This window comes from Schistocerca nitens, chromosome 5 (assembly GCF_023898315.1).
Source record: "Schistocerca nitens isolate TAMUIC-IGC-003100 chromosome 5, iqSchNite1.1, whole genome shotgun sequence".
NCBI lineage: Eukaryota > Metazoa > Arthropoda > Insecta > Orthoptera > Acrididae > Schistocerca > Schistocerca nitens.
In genome coordinates, this window is record NC_064618.1 from 539,963,482 (window position 1) to 539,981,792 (window position 18,311).

The 18,311-nt window shown below is 50.3% G+C and overlaps 1 protein-coding gene across 2 annotated transcripts in view; it reads right to left on the reverse strand.

Annotated features, from left to right (window-relative positions):
• Positions 1–18,311, reverse strand: part of LOC126259563 (ATP-dependent RNA helicase vasa) — a 75,817-nt gene that overhangs the window by 24,571 nt on the left and 32,935 nt on the right. For both annotated transcript variants that reach the window (XM_049956461.1, XM_049956460.1), the window contains 2 exons: positions 15,631–15,816; positions 470–691 (listed from right to left, as the gene is read on the reverse strand). In XM_049956461.1, coding sequence (XP_049812418.1) covers positions 470–691; positions 15,631–15,816 — 408 coding nt within the window. The remainder of the gene's footprint in view (positions 1–469; positions 692–15,630; positions 15,817–18,311) is intronic.

Genomic DNA, 18,311 nt, shown 5'->3' on the forward strand with positions numbered 1-18,311 from the left:
AAATACTGTCAGTTCAACAGATGAACCTCACAGGTTTAAGTGGGTTTCATCAAGTTGCTAAAAACATTTCTGTGGGCATATCCAACACATTTAATGTTTACTATGTGGTGTGTTGGAAGTAAACAGAGGGTGAAGTAACTGCCTGGTAACATCCAGGTCAGACTGAACACTAGTTGTATTTGACAAGGACTGAATAAAATTTACTTTGACCTTACTGGAGAGCCCATCAGAAGTTCCAGTCCAAGTTACTTCGGGAGAATGATATCTTACTCAAATTCTTCCTCACCATGACAGGGAGTAGTGATGTTCTTAGCTCGAGAGAGCTGTTTATATTAGTTAAAATGCATTCATACTGGACTACTACTTAATAATACGTTCATATTGCCCTACTGCATGGCCTAAAGTTGTCACAGTGTACACTTGTGTTTATTCAACAGCAAAAATAGCAATGTTTTTGTAGTAAACTTACCGCTACTTGTTGGGCTTGATGCATAGTTGAAGTACCTCCATACACAACAACAGACTTTACAATAGAACCGAGAGCAAACTTCCGTGCTTCATTAAAAATTTGTAATGCAAGTTCCCTTGTTGGTGATAGTATAACAGCATGGGGCTCACAACCCTGCCCTGTCATGACTAGCTCTCTTGGATCATTTAGGATGGTATTAATAATAGGCAGAAGGAAGGCAGCCTGAAAATAGAAAACATACCAATTAGAAACTTTCTTCATTACCTCTATTACAATTACACTTCAGAAAAATAATAAATTCATTGTCATGTTTCCAAAAACCACAACATTAAATACAAATGTGGAAATGCAGGGTATCAAAATTTGCAATGTATTACTTCTTTCAACTTTCAAAGCATGAAATTCTCACTACTACTACTACTACTACTACTACTACTACTACTACTACTACTTAGTACTAGTACCACTAACTTACAATATGAAATAGTTACTATATGCCTTTGTTACTTTGGTTTCCTTTTCAGCAATTATTAGATATGAGTTATCACCTTCAATACCATGTCTCCCCTCCACATACTTTGTACTTCCACAATACGTCTACTTGGAACTCCTGGTGTAGCAGTGTGAACAGAACACTGCCACTCAGCCAAAGTAGTATGTGAACATCAATCAACCTACATGGACGTAATATGTGAGATCTATGGAGTAAACAACATGCCACTGAAAGCCAAATCTTACAATTTTTTTTTTGCCACTGAAATCCTGTGCAACCCCAGTCTGTAGTAGTCTCATCTATGCAACTTTTACAAACCACAAAAATTAGCAAAACACAAACTGGAATGAAAAATAATTCTATTTTTAATATAAACAGAAGTTCTAGTTAAGTATAAATGTGAAATACGTCATTACTGAAGTACACTGTATGCATTTCCTTCGGTTACCACCCTGGAATCATTTACGGAATACAGATTAATTGGCTGTTCTACATCTGTAAGTGAACTACAATTTCCATCCGATCAGTATTAGAGTGATCCTGATACTTTGGGGCTAAAATAGGCTAAGTTCCTGAACTTTTCCTGTATGCTGAGCACAAAAACTAAAACTATGTAGACACTTTTCACTATCACAGTAACAGCTTTTGTGAATAGTAACGCAATCATCATCCTAACTCATTTTTGATTCAGAGATGGACTCAAATATTTTTCAAACCACCTGGTTTAACAAATTTGCTTTCTTTCCATTTCTCCTTTGATAGATGAGAGAGACCTTGCAAACATACTTCAATATACAAATGGTTTCAAGTAAGCCCAAAGTAATGTATAGATGAGGTAAGAAACTTCTTTTTCAGATTCACAAGTTTTCTGCCTACAACCTCTCCAGGCTTCAGAGATTTCTGTGCACTATTTTATTCAGGGCCAATTCTGATCCTTTGATCTGCAACACCATTCACAATTTGTATCCTTAAATAGTACAAAAGTCATTAAAACTGGCAAAATGGGAATTAAGCAACACAAGATTGCTAGTTTTGGTGAATGTTGGTCTTCAAAACTGAAATGAATATGACACTTAAATTCTTACATGGCATAATATAGTCACAACAGAGTGCTCCCTTAAAAATCCCAAATAAACTGGATTTAATTTACTCTGATTAATAAGCATTGGTCTGAATCTTGAGACTTTATATTTGCATAAGACACACCGAGGAAAAATGATACTACCACTACATCTAAGAAGATCACCAATCAACAGATAGCCAAACAACTGGTTATTTTAGGAGGAGGTTCACAGTTTAAGTGTCTAACTGAATCAGAAACAGATTACAATTGTGAGGACGATGAGAGTGCCATTGCTAGTTAGATTATACAATTTCTGAAATTCAAATTTCAACTACAAGAAAGGTGAAATTTACTAACTGATTATTAATTTTAGACAATGTTCAAGACATTAACCAATGTTTATTGAAACTGATTTTAAAAACCGTCACATCAAAATTTATCAACATTTGTCACCACATTTTGCTTACACAACTGCTTATAACCAAGTGCAGATGGTTTCAGTTGTGAAACCATGCATCAAATATAAATTTCAATAAGTACAGCAATTTTATACATCACAACTTGTGTGGAATATCTCCATACAAGTTTTTTGCCTGTTTGAGGACTGGACTAACTGTTCTACAACATTCCAAACCTGTAGTTTCATCAGGAAATGAACTATCAGCATTACCTGACATCCCCCATAGCACTGACAAGCCTTGTTGCCTGAAAATTATTGTGTCAAGAGGAAACATTTGTAAGGGACAAGAACCACCCTGCTCACTTAGGTGGTAGTAGTAGTAGTAGTAGTAGTAGTAGTAGTAATGATCTTGTAAATGAATACTCCCCTCTGTTAATACTGTCACGTAGCAAAACAGAAGTAAGTGGAAGTTATTAGATTTACAGTGTTCTAATGCATATGAAGTTATGAACCAGTATCCAAGTTGTACAATAGATGTATACTTCACTTTATTACATTGCATGTGACTGCACACAATGTATATTCTATAAAATACTTCTGCAGAATTTTTAGGCAGCATTCAGAAGATAATTTTTAATTTACTAAAAATATAGTGGTTAAGGTACACTGCCCCAATGCAGCCCCACATGAGTACAGGCATCCTTTGTTTGCCCATGGGCAGGCACAACTAGTGCTATGGCTGGGTTCTCCTATTGCACACGTTCTGCCACTTTGACACCCTTAAGAGCAGGCTCATGGCAGGGCAGTACTAATAGTTGGTTGGTTTGTGGGATTGAAGGGACCAGACTACTAGGGCCATCGGTCCCTTTTTCACGAACTAGAAACACCCACAAAGAATAAGAACAAACAATGGAGATGACAGGAGACGACTCAGGACAACAAAGATACAGAGACCAGAAAAGAGGAATTAAAATCACACACAGTATGACAGTGGTTGGCCAAACATAGAAACAAAATGGAAAAGCCAACCACCAAGAAACACACTAAAAATCCCAGTCTAAAATCGTAGTCCAAAGGCCACACAACACAAAAAAGGACAAACACTTAGATCAAGCGACAAAAAACCCCCTGCACGAATAGAACTCAAAACTAAATCTGCCATCGCAATGTCATCTGATAAAAATGCAGGAAGGGTATCAGGCAGCACAAATGTCTGCCTGAGCAGAGTTAAAAGCGGGCAGTCCAACAAGATGTGGACCAACATCAAAGCTGACCCGCAGCAACATAAAGGTGGGTCCTCGTGGCACAATAAATAATAGCTGTGTGTTATCCAGGTGCAACCAATGCACAGCCACCAGAGGACAACAGAGTCATTGCGAGAGACCCGCGAGGAGGAGTGCCACGCACCGGTACCCTCCTTGAAGGCCCAAAGTCTGTTGGGTGAAGGAAGGGTTCGCCATTCTTCACCCCAGGCACAAAGTACTTTCTGCCACAAAACTGACCTGAGGTCACTCTCCGAAAGGCTAATCTCCAAGGCTGGTGCACCGACAGCCTGTTTGGCCAGTATGTCAACACATTCATTTCCTGGGATGCCGACATGACCCGGGGTCCACACGAAGGCCACACAGCAGCCACAACGGGCAAGAATATGGAGGGACTCCTGGATAGCCATCAGCAGATGAGAGTGAGGGAAACACTGGTCGATAGCTCATAAACCGCTCGGAGTCACTACAGATAACGAAGGACTTGCCTGAGCAGGAGCTCTCTAGGGTGCGAGAGACGGCGACCAGCTCGGCAGTGAAAACACTGCAGCCAGCCGGCAATAAGTGTTGTTCACAATGATCCCCTAGAATAAGAGCATAACCAACACGATTAGCAACCATCGAACCGTCAGTATAGACAATGTCAGAGCCTTCAAATGCGGCAAAGATTGAAAGCAAGCGGCCGCAGAGGGCCTCAGGAGGGACTGAGTCCTTCAAACCCTGTGCCAAATCGAGCCAAAGGCATGGGCGGGGCACACACCACAGAGGTATACACAGAGGGGCCCGGAAGAGAGGTGGAAGAGGGAAAACCTCAAGCCCAGAGAGAAGAGCTCTGACATGAACCACGATTTTACACCCTTAATGGGGCTGCCGTTCTGGAAGATGGATGACAAACTGAGCGAACAGGAGACGATAATTGATATGCCCGGACAAGCTACAAATGTGTGTAGCATAATCAGCCAGTAATCGTTGGCACCAGAACCACAATGACACCTGCCTCCGCAAGTATGCTGTTGACAGGGCTTGTCCGGAAAGCTCCAGTGGGAGTCAGATCCGCTGTGAAGGATGGGGTCAAGCAACTACAATGTCGAAGGCGATGCCGAACCATAAGCCAGGCTCCCATAATTTAGATGGGACAGAATTAACGCCTGTTACAGCTGTAGAAGGGTAGACCGATTGGCACCCCAGCTGGTGTGACTCAAGCCAACGAAGAGCATTAAGATGCCGCTAGCATGTCTGTTTAAGCTGCCAATAGGAGGGAGCCAAGTCAACCGGGTATCAAAAACCAATCCCAAAAACCAATGAGTTGCCATCACAGCAAGAGGTTTGCCGTCAAGATAAAGCCGTGGCTAAGGTTGAACAGTGCATCGCCGGCAGAAATGCGTAACACAGGACTTGGCAGCCGAAAACTGGAAGCCGCGAGCTACAGCCCAAGACTGTGCCTTGCGGATAGCACCCTGCAGCTGATGTTCAGCAGCTGCAATGCCAGTGGAGCTAAAGTATAGGTAGAAGTCATCAGCATACAAGGAAACAGATGTTCCCACCACCGCAGTGAGACCATTAATTGCAATTAAAAAGAGGCAGATACTTTAGACAGATCCTTGTGTTACCCCATTCTCCCGCACTCTGGAGAAACTATGGGAGGCCGCAACTTGCATGCGGAAGAAATGAAGCGACAGAAAATTTTGTATGAAAATCGGGAGCCGACCCCGAAGACCCAAACTATGAAGCTTAGAGAGGATGTGACGTCGCCATGTCTTATCATATGCCTTCCGCATGTCAAAACAAGATGGCAATCTGATGCTGACGGCGGGCAAAGGCTGTACGGATGGCAGTCTCCAGGAACATCAGATTATCAGTGGCAGAGCGGCCCTTATGGAACCCATCCTGAGACGGAACCATACAACCCCGAGACTCAAGTAGCAGACTCAACCTCCGGCTCACCATGCGTTCGAGCCACTTGCAAAGAATGGTGGTGAGGCTGATGGGGCGATAGCTGTCCACCTCCAGTGGGTTCTTGGCAGGTTTCAACATGGGGATTCAGACGCTTTCCCGCCACTGTGACAGGAACTCACCCTCAACCCAGATACGGTTGAAAAGGTCTAGGAGGAGTCGCTGGGAGTTGCTGGCAGTCCACCGAGCGATGTTTGAGCATCTGACGGTGGATGTGATCTGGCCTGGGAGACATATCGGGGCAAACAGCTTGCGCACTTTGGAATTCCCACTCTCTGAATGGAGCATTGTACAATTCAGGGTGGTGTGTGAAATGAAAGGCTCCAACATTCCAACCGCTCTTTCAGGGAGCGGAAGGCCAGTGGATAATTCGCAGAAGCAGAACTCTGAGCAAAATGCTTTGCAAAGCGGTTTGCAATTGTGCGACAGACTGCACTATTCAGTGAAAGCACAGGTAGACTGACAGGGGTCTGATAAGAGTCGCCTAATCTTGACCCAAACCTGCAATGGAGAGGTAGAGAGGCGGCAGGCTCGCGCACGGAGGCGTTTAAAGGCTATGAGGTGTGGCAATGAGGGATGCCACTTGTGACACTGGAGTGCCCGTCTCAGCGATCTCAGGCGACCACCAAGGCACAGTCCTCTGCCGAGGGGACCCAGAAGAACAGGGAATGTCAGATTCTGCAGCAGTAACGATGCCGGTGGTGACCGAGTGAACCACCGCATCAATGGCATCATTGGAAAGAGGCTCAATAGTGGCAATGGAAGTGAACAAGACATTGTCAGCCTTATTCATAGCCCATCTGCAAGGGTGCCCAGAATAGTGATGCTATGTCCGTGACAGAAAGATCGGAAATTGGTCACTACCGGACAAGTCGTCATGCACACTCCATTGGACAGAAGGTAATAGGCTAGGGCTGCAGGTCGAAAGGTCAATGGCTGAGTATATGCCGTGCACCACACTGAAATGTGTGAAGGCACCAGTATTTAAAAGAGAAAGGACGAGCCGTGCCAATACTTGCTCAATGATGCTGCCTCGGCCTGTTGCCACTGATCCACCCCACAGAGGGTTATGGGCGTTGAAGTCGCCCAGTAACAGAAAAGGTAGCGGCAATTGGGCTATCAACGCAGCCAGGACATGCTGCAGGACATCACCATCCAGTGGAAGATAGAGACTGCAGACAGTAACAGCCTGAGGCGTCCACACCTGAACAGCAACAGCCTCTACAGGTGTCTGTAGAGGGACAGACTCGCTGTAAGGAGAGTGAAGGACGTAGATGCAGACGCCACCAGATACCCTCTCATAAGCTGTCCGGTTCTTATAATAATCCCTACAGCCATGGAGGGCGGGGGTTCGCATCGCCAGAAACCAAGCTTCCTGAAGAGCAATGCAGAGGAAAGGGTGAAGGCTGAGAAGTTGTCAGCGCCCAGCAAGATGGTGGAAAAAACCGCTGCAGTTCCACTGGAGGACGACATTGTCCATGGTTGAGAAAGGCATGAAGGGACCGAGGAGGCAGATACACCACTGGGTCACCTGCTGCCACTGATTGAGTACCGACGGGAGCGACATCCATATGTCTGAAGGACCGGCCAGACCTAGGTCCTCAGCAGGCACCAGAAACTCCACCGCATCCTCAGACGCAGAGCTTGTAGGTAGCAGGGGAGTGGGTGCCACTACAATTTCCATGGTCTCAGGCGTATTCAATTTCCATTTCTCACGCTGTTCCTTTGGTTGCCCTTGCTGGGAGGGCTTCTTCAGCCACTGGTGGGTGTCTGGTTTGCCACTGGTAGGAGCCTAGGAAGGGAGTGACCCAAGGGATCCCTACCTAGCGAGAGAAGCCAAAGAAGACTTACACTTCTCTGGCTTAGAAGTGGGGACTAGTGTCCCCGATGGTTGGGGGGGGGAGGGGGGGGGGGAGTGCTGCTCCTGAGGTAGGTGGTGTGGGAGCAACAGGGAGGGAAGGAACGATAAGACGGGTGGTCGGGCATTGGCAATAGCAGACAGGCATACCGACAAAGTAGTATATCGCGCCAGTAGGTTAGTGGCAATTCACCGGCTTCAGCATGAAGAATCTCAACAGGACTAGTATAGAACGCTCCGATCGCAAGACATAACCCCCGATGTTGTATAGAGTTGAGGCGGCCTAAGATGGACAGCCATGCAGAGGAGTATGCAAAGCTCCCATAATCCAGCTTTGAGCGGACGATCGACCGATATAGGCAAAGTAGGACGGTTCGATCCGCCCCCCACAACGTACCGCTGAGAACACGGAGGACATTTAGAGAACGGGTACAACGGGCAGCCAAATATGACACATGTGGAGACCAGCTAAGTTTCCTGTCAAATGTAAGACCTAAAAATTTTGTTGTCTCCACGAATGGGAGAGCAACGGGACCGAGATGTAAGGTCAGTGGGAGAAACTCTTTGTAGCACCAGAAGTTAATACAATACAGACCGTCTTCTCGGCAGAAAAACGGAAGCCATTGGCGACACTTCAGGAGTAAAGACGGTCAAGACAACGCTGAAGACAGCACTCCAGGAAACATGTACGCTGCGCGCTGCAATAGATGGTAAAATCGTCCGCGAAAAGGGAGCCTGATACATCAGCTGGGAGGCAATCCATTATTGGATTGATCGCTATGGCGAAGAGAGCGACGCTCATAACTGAGCCCTGAGGCACCCCATTCTCCTGGCGATAGGCGTCTAACAGGACAGAACTCACACGTACCCTGAACTGTCGATCCATTAAAAAGGCACAAATAAAAAGAGGGAGGCGACCGCAAAGGCCCCATGTATGCATGGTGCGGAGAATGCCCGCCCTCCAACAGGTGTCTTAAGCTTTCTCCAAATCTAAGAACATAGCCACAGTCTGGCGCTTCCGCAAGAAGTTATTCATAATGAAGGTCGACAAGGTAACCAGATGGTCAACAGCAGAGCGGCACCTACGAAATCCACATTGTACATTGGTAAGTAGGCGTCGAGATTCGAGAAGCCAAACCAAATGAGAGTTAACCATTCGTTCCATCACCTTACAGACACAGCTGGTAAGGGAAATGGGTCGATAACTGGAAGGCAAGTGCTTGTCCTTCCCCGGCTTAGGAATCGGGACAACAATAGATTCGTACCAGCATGTGGGAACATGACCCTCAATCCAGATGTGATAAGTACGAAGAAGAAAGCCTTCACCCGCAGGAGAAAGGTTTGTTAGCATCTGAATATGAATAGAATCAGGCCCTGGGGCGGAGACCATGACCGGGCAAGTGCATTTTCGAGTTCCCGCATGGTGAATGGGGCATTATAACTTTCATGATTCGAGGAGCGGAAGTTAGGTGGCCTTGTCTCCTCTGCCTTTTTTTTGGGGGGGGGGGGGAGGAAGGCAGGGTGGTAATAAGCGGAGCTCAAAACCTCTGCGAAAAATCGGCCAAAGGCATTGGAGACATCCTCAGGGGCCACAAGGACGTCATTCGCGACTGTCAAGCCAGAAACTGGTGAGTTGACTTTAGTGCCAGATAGCCGGCGCAGGCTTCCCAGACAACAGGAGTAAAACTGTTGAAGGTGCTTGTGAAAGCAGCCCAGCTGGCTTTCTTGCTTTCTTTAATAACACTACGACACTGCGCACGTAATCGTTTATAACTGATACAATTTGCCATCGTAGGGTGGTGTTTAAAGGTGCGTAAAACACGTCGACGAGCACGTAAAGCGTCTCTACATGCTTCAGTCCACCAGCGGACCGGTACGCCACATGGAGAAGAAGTAGTAGTATGAGGGATGGAATATTCAGCAGCAGTGAGAATGACTTCTGTGAGGTGTGCGACCTGACTATCGCAACTTGCGAAGGTTTGATCCTGAAAGGTCGCACTGGAAGAGAAGAGCCCCCAGTCTGCTTTGAAGATGTTCCAACTAGTTGAGCATGGAGAGCGGTTATGATGCAGGAGATGGATAACACAAGGGAAGTGGTCGCTCTAATACATATCAGAAAGTGTGTACCACTCAAACCGGAGTGCAAGTTGGGTAGTACATATAGAGGTCTAAATGGGTATAGGTGAGAGTTGTGTCCAAAAGGAAAGTAGGGGTGCCAGTATTGAGGCAGACAAGATTGAGGTGGTTGAAAAGGTCTGCTAACAGGGAGCCTCTCTGGCAGGATACTGGAGAGCCCCAAGGGGGATGGTGGGCATTGAAGTCTCCAGTCAACAAAAATGGTGCAGGTAGGTGAGCAATAATTTGCATCATGTCTGCCCTAGTAACGGCAGACAACGATGGAGTGTAAACGGTACAAATGGAAAATGTGAAAGTGGGGACAGTAATTCGGACGGCAACTGCCTGCAGGTCGGTGTGCAATGTGATAGGATTGTAGTAAACATCATCCCGGACCAGCAACATAAGCCCTCCATGAGCAGGAACACCTGCCTCAGGGGGTAGGTCAAAACGCACAGAGGCATAGTGTGCAAAGTCTATTTGATCACATGGGCGTAGCTTCATTTCCTGGAGAGCTACGACGAGTGGACAGTGTAAGCGTAGCAACAACTTTAAGTCCTCTCAGTTGGACCAAATGCAGCGAATATACCAATGAAGAAGTGCCATCGTGAGAAGAAAAAGGAGAAGCACAAAAAGGGGCACCTCGAATGCCACTGAGGGCCTGGCTTCAGGCGAGCACTGCCACCGCTATCAAGAGGCGGAGAGTCATCGTCCATTTGTTCAATAGGTTCGTCGACCATCTTGTTAAGATGCCCACGAGGGGGAGCTTCCCCCGCCGGTGAATGGCCAGATGTTCGACTACCAGCCGTGCGGCCAGGTGAAATGGATGAAGGCCTGGGGCGGCAAGTGCTGTGTGGCGCAGGAGAAGAAACACACCGTGGCGGAGAAGGAGAACTTTGCTTCCTATGAGCCTTCTTGGAAGGTCGTTTAGTCGAAGTATTGGTTGATGGCTGGGAGTTCGGGGTTCGTAGGAAGTCTTCACGGGACGGTTCCTCCTTGAAGGCCCATGCATCTGACTCTGCGTCTTAGTCTTAGCAGAAGCTGATGAAGGTGCTTGTGTCATATGGGTGACGGGAGGAAGAGGAGACGCTGACCGGACGATCTTAGCACTGGCCGAACGGATGACCGTAGCGCTAAAGGTCAGATCGCATGTCTTCGTCGACACCTCCCTGGTAGGCCGAGGATAGGCGAGGACAGTACCGTATTTCCCTGCTGGGAGCAGCATGGGCTTCCTACTAGCAAATAGCTTGCGAGCAGCCAAGGTGGACACTTTCTCTTTGACCCAAATTTCCTGTATACAGCATTCATCCTTGGGGCAGTCGCAGGAGGACGCTGCATGGTCACCCTGACAATTCACGCAATGAGGAGACGGAGGTGGACAGTCACCCTCATGGGCGTCCCTGCGACAAGTGATGCATTTGGCCACATTAGAACAAGACTGGCAGGTGTGATTAAAACGCTGACACTGGTAGCAGCGCGTAGGTGTCGGGACATAGTGGCGAACAGAAATAAGCTCATAGCCCACTTTGATGCGTGACGGCAGCTGAACACTATCAAAGGTCAAGGAAAGTGTCTGGGTCAGTACAAGGTCATTGTCGACCTTTTTCATGACCCCACTCAGCGAGGAAAGACTGAATCTCCTCGTCAGTCAATCCGTCGAGTGATCTAGTATATACCACACCACGCGACGAATTCGAAGTGAGGTGAGCCTCCACCCAGACAGGGAACGTGTACAGGAGTGTGGGCCAAAGGAGCTTTCATGCCTGAAAGGCGGTCTCAGTTTCTAACAACAAGCTACCGTTATGCATCCTGGTACAAGACTTGACAGGTCCGGCTATGGCATCTACGCCCTTCTGAATAATGAAAGAGTTGACAGATGAAAAATCATTTCCGCCCTCAGATCGAGAAACTACGAGGAGCTTTGGGGCAGGCGGTAGTACTTTTGTCACTGGTGGCTGAACAAGTGTCCGGGTTTGGGCAGAAGTCAAGAGAGAAGAAGAGAAATCCATTGGATTGCCAGTGTCTCTGATGGCGCGCTCCTTCCTTGTGGGGACCCTCTCAGAGGGCGCTCCCGCCTTAGGTGAATGTTTACACCTCAGGTCACACCTCCCGAGAAATGGACGGAGGGACCAATCGGCATGGTCGCAAGGTGTCAGCTCAGGCAATCACCCCTCCATGGGCCTGGCCTGTACCAGGGGGTACGTGCGTGTCTTACTTGTCTACCCAGGGCGGGGAATTACGCGTTACCCCGTCACTGGCTACGCGTGCGAACGCAAGGGTTGGCCTTCAGGCACACACAGGGAGGAAAAAAAGGGAGAGAGGGGGGAGGGGTGGAGAGAGAGGGGTGGAGAGAGAGGGGTGGAGGGAGAGGGGTGGGAGAGGGGGGAGAGGGGTGGGAGAGGGGGAGAGGGGTGGGAGAGGGGGGAGAGGGATGGGAGAGGGGGGAGAGGGATGGGAGAGGGGGGAGAGGGGGGAGAGGGATGGGAGAGGGGGGAGAGGGGGGAGAGGGATGGGAGAGGGGGGAGAGGGGGGAGAGGGATGGGAGAGGGGGGAGAGGGATGGGAGAGGGATGGGAGAGGGGGGAGAGGGATGGGAGAGGGGGGAGAGGGGGGAGAGGGATGGGAGAGGGGGACGGGGGGACGGGGAGACGGGGGGGACGGGGAGACGGGGGGACGGGGAGACGGGGGGACGGGGAGACGGGGGGACGGGGAGACGGGGGGACGGGGAGACGGGGGGACGGGGAGACGGGGGGGAGGGGGAGACCGGGGGGAGGGGGAGACGGGGGGAGGGGGAGACGGGGGGAGGGGGAGACGGGGGGAGGGGGAGACGGGGGGAGGGGGAGACGGGGGGAGGGGGAGACGGGGGGAGGGGAGACGGGGGGAGGGGGAGACGGGGGGAGGGGGAGACGGGGAGACGGGGAGACGGGGGAGACGGGGAGACGGGGGGAGACGGGGAGACGGGGGAGACGGGGGGAGGGGGAGACGGGGGGAGGGGGAGACGGGGGGAGGGGGAGACGGGGGGAGGGGGAGACGGGGGGAGGGGGAGACGGGGGGAGGGGGAGACGGGGGGAGGGGGGAGACGGGGGGAGGGGGAGACGGGGGGAGGGGGAGACGGGGGGAGGGGGAGACGGGGAGACGGGGGGAGGGGGAGACGGGGAGACGGGGGGGAGGGGGAGACGGGGAGACGGGGGGAGGGGGAGACGGGGAGACGGGGGGGAGGGGGAGACGGGGAGACGGGGGGAGGGGGAGACGGGGAGACGGGGGGAGGGGGAGACGGGGAGACGGGGGGAGGGGGAGACGGGGGGAGGGGGAGACGGGGGGAGGGGGGAGGGGGGAGACGGGGGGAGGGGGAGACGGGGGGAGGGGGAGACGGGGGGAGGGGGAGACGGGGGGAGGGGGAGACGGGGGGAGGGGGGAGACGGGGGGAGGGGGAGACGGGGGGAGGGGGAGACGGGGGGAGGGGGAGACGGGGGGAGGGGGAGACGGGGGGAGGGGGGAGACGGGGGGAGGGGGAGACGGGGGGAGGGGGAGACGGGGGGAGGGGGAGACGGGGGGAGGGGGAGACGGGGGGAGGGGGAGACGGGGGGAGGGGGAGACGGGGGGAGGGGGAGGACGGGGGGAGGGGGAGACGGGGGGAGGGGGAGACGGGGGGAGGGGGAGACGGGGGGAGGGGGAGACGGGGGGAGGGGGAGACGGGGGGGAGGGGGAGACGGGGGGGAGGGGGAGACGGGGGGAGGGGGAGACGGGGGGGAGGGGGAGACGGGGGGAGGGGGAGACGGGGGGAGGGGGAGACGGGGGGAGGGGGGAGACGGGGGGGAGGGGGAGACGGGGGGAGGGGGAGACGGGGGGAGGGGGAGACGGGGGGAGGGGGGAGACGGGGGGAGGGGGAGACGGGGGGGAGGGGGGAGACGGGGGGAGGGGGAGACGGGGGGAGGGGGAGACGGGGGGAGGGGGAGACGGGGGGGAGGGGGAGACGGGGAGGGGGAGACGGGGGGAGGGGGAGACGGGGGGAGGGGGAGACGGGGGGAGGGGGAGACGGGGGGAGGGGGAGACGGGGGGAGGGGGAGACGGGGGGAGGGGAGACGGGGGGAGGGGGAGACGGGGGGAGGGGGGAGACGGGGGGAGGGGGGAGACGGGGGGAGGGGGAGACGGGGGGAGGGGGAGACGGGGGGAGGGGGGAGACGGGGGGAGGGGGAGACGGGGGGAGGGGGAGACGGGGGGAGGGGGAGACGGGGGGAGGGGGAGACGGGGGGAGGGGGAGACGGGGGGAGGGGGAGACGGGGGGAGGGGGAGACGGGGGGAGGGGGAGACGGGGGGAGGGGGAGACGGGGGGAGGGGGAGACGGGGGGAGGGGGAGACGGGGGGAGGGGAGACGGGGGGAGGGGGAGACGGGGGAGGGGAGACGGGGGGAGGGGGAGACGGGGGGAGGGGGAGACGGGGGAGGGGGAGACGGGGGGAGGGGGAGACGGGGGGAGGGGGAGACGGGGGGAGGGGGAGACGGGGGGAGGGGGAGACGGGGGGAGGGGGGAGACGGGGGGAGGGGGAGACGGGGGGAGGGGGAGACGGGGGGAGGGGGAGTCGGGGGGAGGGGGAGTCGGGGGGAGGGGGAGACGGGGGGAGGGGGAGACGGGGGGAGGGGGAGACGGGGGGAGGGGGGAGAGGGAAAGGACATTCTGTCTCAAACGCTGAGGCAGAGACCATAGGTTGGGCAAGAAGGCAAGGAGAAAAGGGCAAGGTAAAAAGTAAGGAAGACAGTGAGAGGGGGAGGACAAAGAAAGGAACCAAACAAAGGAAGGAAGAAACCACAATCGAAAAACCAAAATGACCACAAATGTTTGTCGTGGAACCATCTGTCTCCGGACACAGGCGCAAACTACCCCCATGAGGGGGAGAGACTCCTTTTAGTCACCTCTTACGACAGGCAGGAATACCTCGGGCCTATTCTAACCCCCGGACCTGAAGGGGGGAGGGGGATATACGGTTTGACATCACAGCAGTAGATCACCTCCTTCACCTTCGAGTAATGTGTCACCCTCGAAGGCCAAGATGAAGGAACCAGTGGCAACCTGATTATCCCTCTGACCCCGGTGGACGCGCCAGACAAAATGGACACCTTGTCGCTCTAAGTTGGCGCGTAGCTCGTCATCTGACTATAAAAGAAGGTCCCTGTGGAAGATAATGTCCTGGACCATATTTAAGCTTTTATGGGGCGTGATAGTAACAGAATCATCCCCCAGTTTCTTACAAGCGAGTAATGCCCACGACGGGGCAGAGGATGCTGTTTTTATCAAGACTTACCCGGACCCCACTTTTGACAAGCCCTCCACCTCGCCAAACTTGTCCTCTAAATGCTCTACGAAGAACTGTGGCTTCATGGACACAAAGGATTGCCCATCAGCTCTCGAACAAACTAGATACCGGGGCGAATACGTCTCGCTGTCATTCACAGCCTTTCGTTCCTCCCATGGTGTGGCCACGGAGGGGAATGATTTGGGGTCATACATGTTTGCATTAAAGTGAGCCCTCAAATGCTTAGAGACTTCTGGTGGTTTGCCACCAGCAAGAGAAGATGTGCCACACTTCATTGCATGTCAACCACCATGATACCACCTACTCCGACCAAGGGCCCTCCCCATGGGTGCCACCCAGCCACAATGCACAAAGTAAGGCGCCCTTCCCCAACTGGCTCGCTCTTTGGAATAATTTTGAAATATGGTGGTCAAACCCAAGAGGGAACCATCACATAAGGGCTGAAATGTTTGAGACTTCTTTCAGTTGCCTCTTACGACAGGCAGGAATACCGTGGGCCTATTACCCCCAAGCCCGCAGGGGGTGGCAGTTAGCCATAGGCTACAGTCTAGCTGCCAGTATGTTCACACATTACCTGTTCGCTCACCTCTACCCATCCATGACCATGGGCACCCGAATGTCTACAGGCAAACATTAGCCCTAACAGCCTGGGTTAGATTTCATTACACACAAAAATTAGAAAACATGTTTAAATAAACCCATTCTTACCGTTTTTCCAGAACCAGTTTGTGCACATGCCATGAGATCTCTTCCACCAGCTATTATGGGTATAGCATATTTCTGCACCGGTGTTGGTTTTGTATAACCACATTTTTTTACATTTTGTAAGACAAACTCTCTCAAGCCACACCTCGCAAAATCCACAATAGGCCCTGGTTTATTCTCTCCCGTCACCTAAAAAAAAGTTGCTTTAATTAACAGAGGCCACACACACACACACACACACACACACACACACACACACACACACACACACACACAGAGAGAGAGAGAGAGAGAGAGAGAGAGAGAGAGAGATCACTTAATGAGATGGGGCAGTGACATTTCACTAACCACACTACTTTCAAAATATTCAGTACATGATCTCTTAAGCTGATGAAAAGGGTAACTTGTGAAACATATTGTAAATATATGCTTGGTGTAATTTCTTAATATAATTTGCATCTAAATCCTTTGTCTGCCTCAAGAGTTACATGAATTCATGCCTGGGGAAGGCAGGAGTCCACTAGGTGTGCAGATGTGACATCTTCAAGAGCAGGCAAAAGCAAGGTGCCTCAAATGTCCTGCAGCTTGGTGCAGGAATACTACCATAAAAACTAACATAAGGCAAGTTTTAGTGTGAGACTCCTCATAGTAATAGCAGCCTGGATCTGTTCCCCATCACTGACTGGGAGGTGGGGAACAAATAGTCCTCCTGTACTTATATCTCTTATCATAGAGCAATTGCTAAATAGTCATAATAAAGGCTTTTGATGAGTTTACACGTGAGGTACAGATGTGGCACACCAAAGCAGCTAAATTATGTATGTTAGGAAAAGTGATGTGCATGAAATTACACTTTACTAAAAAGGTACGAATAGCAGCTCACAATGATATTAGCTGAATTTAGACCTGCAGCTGGTGATAGCGCAACAAAAGTGATCAATAAAATTTGTCATTAATTTATCTGATATTTGCAATGTATAACCTAATGATCATGTATTAGTAGCATATAATCTTTTGGGTTGAGATGCTAAGCTGTATCAGAATTTATCCTGCCTTTTGTCGTATGCAGTCCCATGTGGCAGTGTATTTAATTTGATATTCCACTGCCATTGCTGATTCATGAAGTTACACTGGAAAAATGTTTGCTTCGAGTTGGTGGCTTCTATGAATGCTCTGAGTTCTGGTGTGATGCTAACTGATCTTTCATTTGAAACTGTTACTGAGGCATACCAACTTAATTGGATGACAGAGCTACAACTATAATGCCTCTTTTTACCCAATGCATTGGCTACTTCCTGACTGGCCAAGCAACCTCTTCCACGAATTCTTTTTTAATACAAAGATTGTGTATATGCCAACAGTGAGTGGGAGTGTAACATCACAATGAGTGTAGACCAGGTAACTAAAGTGAGATTCAGCAGGTTGCAGATAACAATTATGTCCACTGTAACACTAGACCACATGTACTGGTTATTCCACCCATTACAGCTGCAGGTAGCTTTTTCCACTGAAATGTGTGTTTTTGTCTTGTCATCCATCTGCTACAAATGTATGCTTAAATATTACTGGGCAAGGTGAAAGCTTTCAAACCCAGGTATTTAATTAGTTTTTGACTCTACCTCTGCAAATTTGGAGTCTCCAGTTTCTGAAACAAGAGTTATTCCATGACAGTATCACATTCATTGAGGTTATAGAGATATTCTCTGTCACCCTTGCAACACTTTACATGGATTTGACAGCTTCACAAAAGTCTTAAAACTTACTAAACACTATGAGCTAACTGAAGAAATATGCTACATCACAATAAGTTTAAATATCATTAAGAATAGCACAGCCTACTTTGTTAGTTGCTACAAACTTTGGTTAGCAAAGCAATTTGGTACACCTGCGTCAATGAAACCAGACAAGCCTAATAAATGGTTGGCTCTGAGCACTATGGGACTCAACATCTTAGGTCATAAGTCCCCAATAAATGGTTGCTAAGATGTTATATGGAACTGAGGTTTTCTTATTCGAGCGTCACACTGATTACACATAGCAATATCCACTAGCTGAATGTTAACATCAACAGAAAAATAGTCAATAACAATCAAAGCTACTCCCAACAGTATGTAAATAGTAAAGTTCTGATCTGTCATCCATTATATAGCTCCCATTGTTCCTCAACCGTCTACACGAAGTGGGGAAACTCATGTATCATCCTAACTCGGCACTTTGAGCAGGCTAAACCAAAATTAGAGCTTAGAAGTATACTGGTGTAAGAGGACTGAGAAAGAGCACAAAATTTAACAATTTTCCACTATTTTCTCAATTACTGAAGTCATGGGCTTATAAGTTACGAGACTTAGCATTTTATTTCTTAGGGTCTGATGCTTTGTATGTAGGGAATTGGCAAACAAGAGCAAATGGTAGTTCACACGCCACCAACAAGCATTCATTACTGTCCATCATGTCATACTGTAGGATTAAGATGTGTGGTAATGTTGTAACATTAAAAAGAAGGCACTGGACTAGATACCTGCATCTTTTTTGCGACTTCAACTAATCTGCATATGCAGTGTGAGATGTATCAGATGAAAATACCAATAAACGCACAAGAGACATTGTGTTTGATATAGCCTAACTTAGTAGCTGGCTAATACCTGTCCATTAGGCATTAGTAGCTGGGTAATATTTGTGTCCAT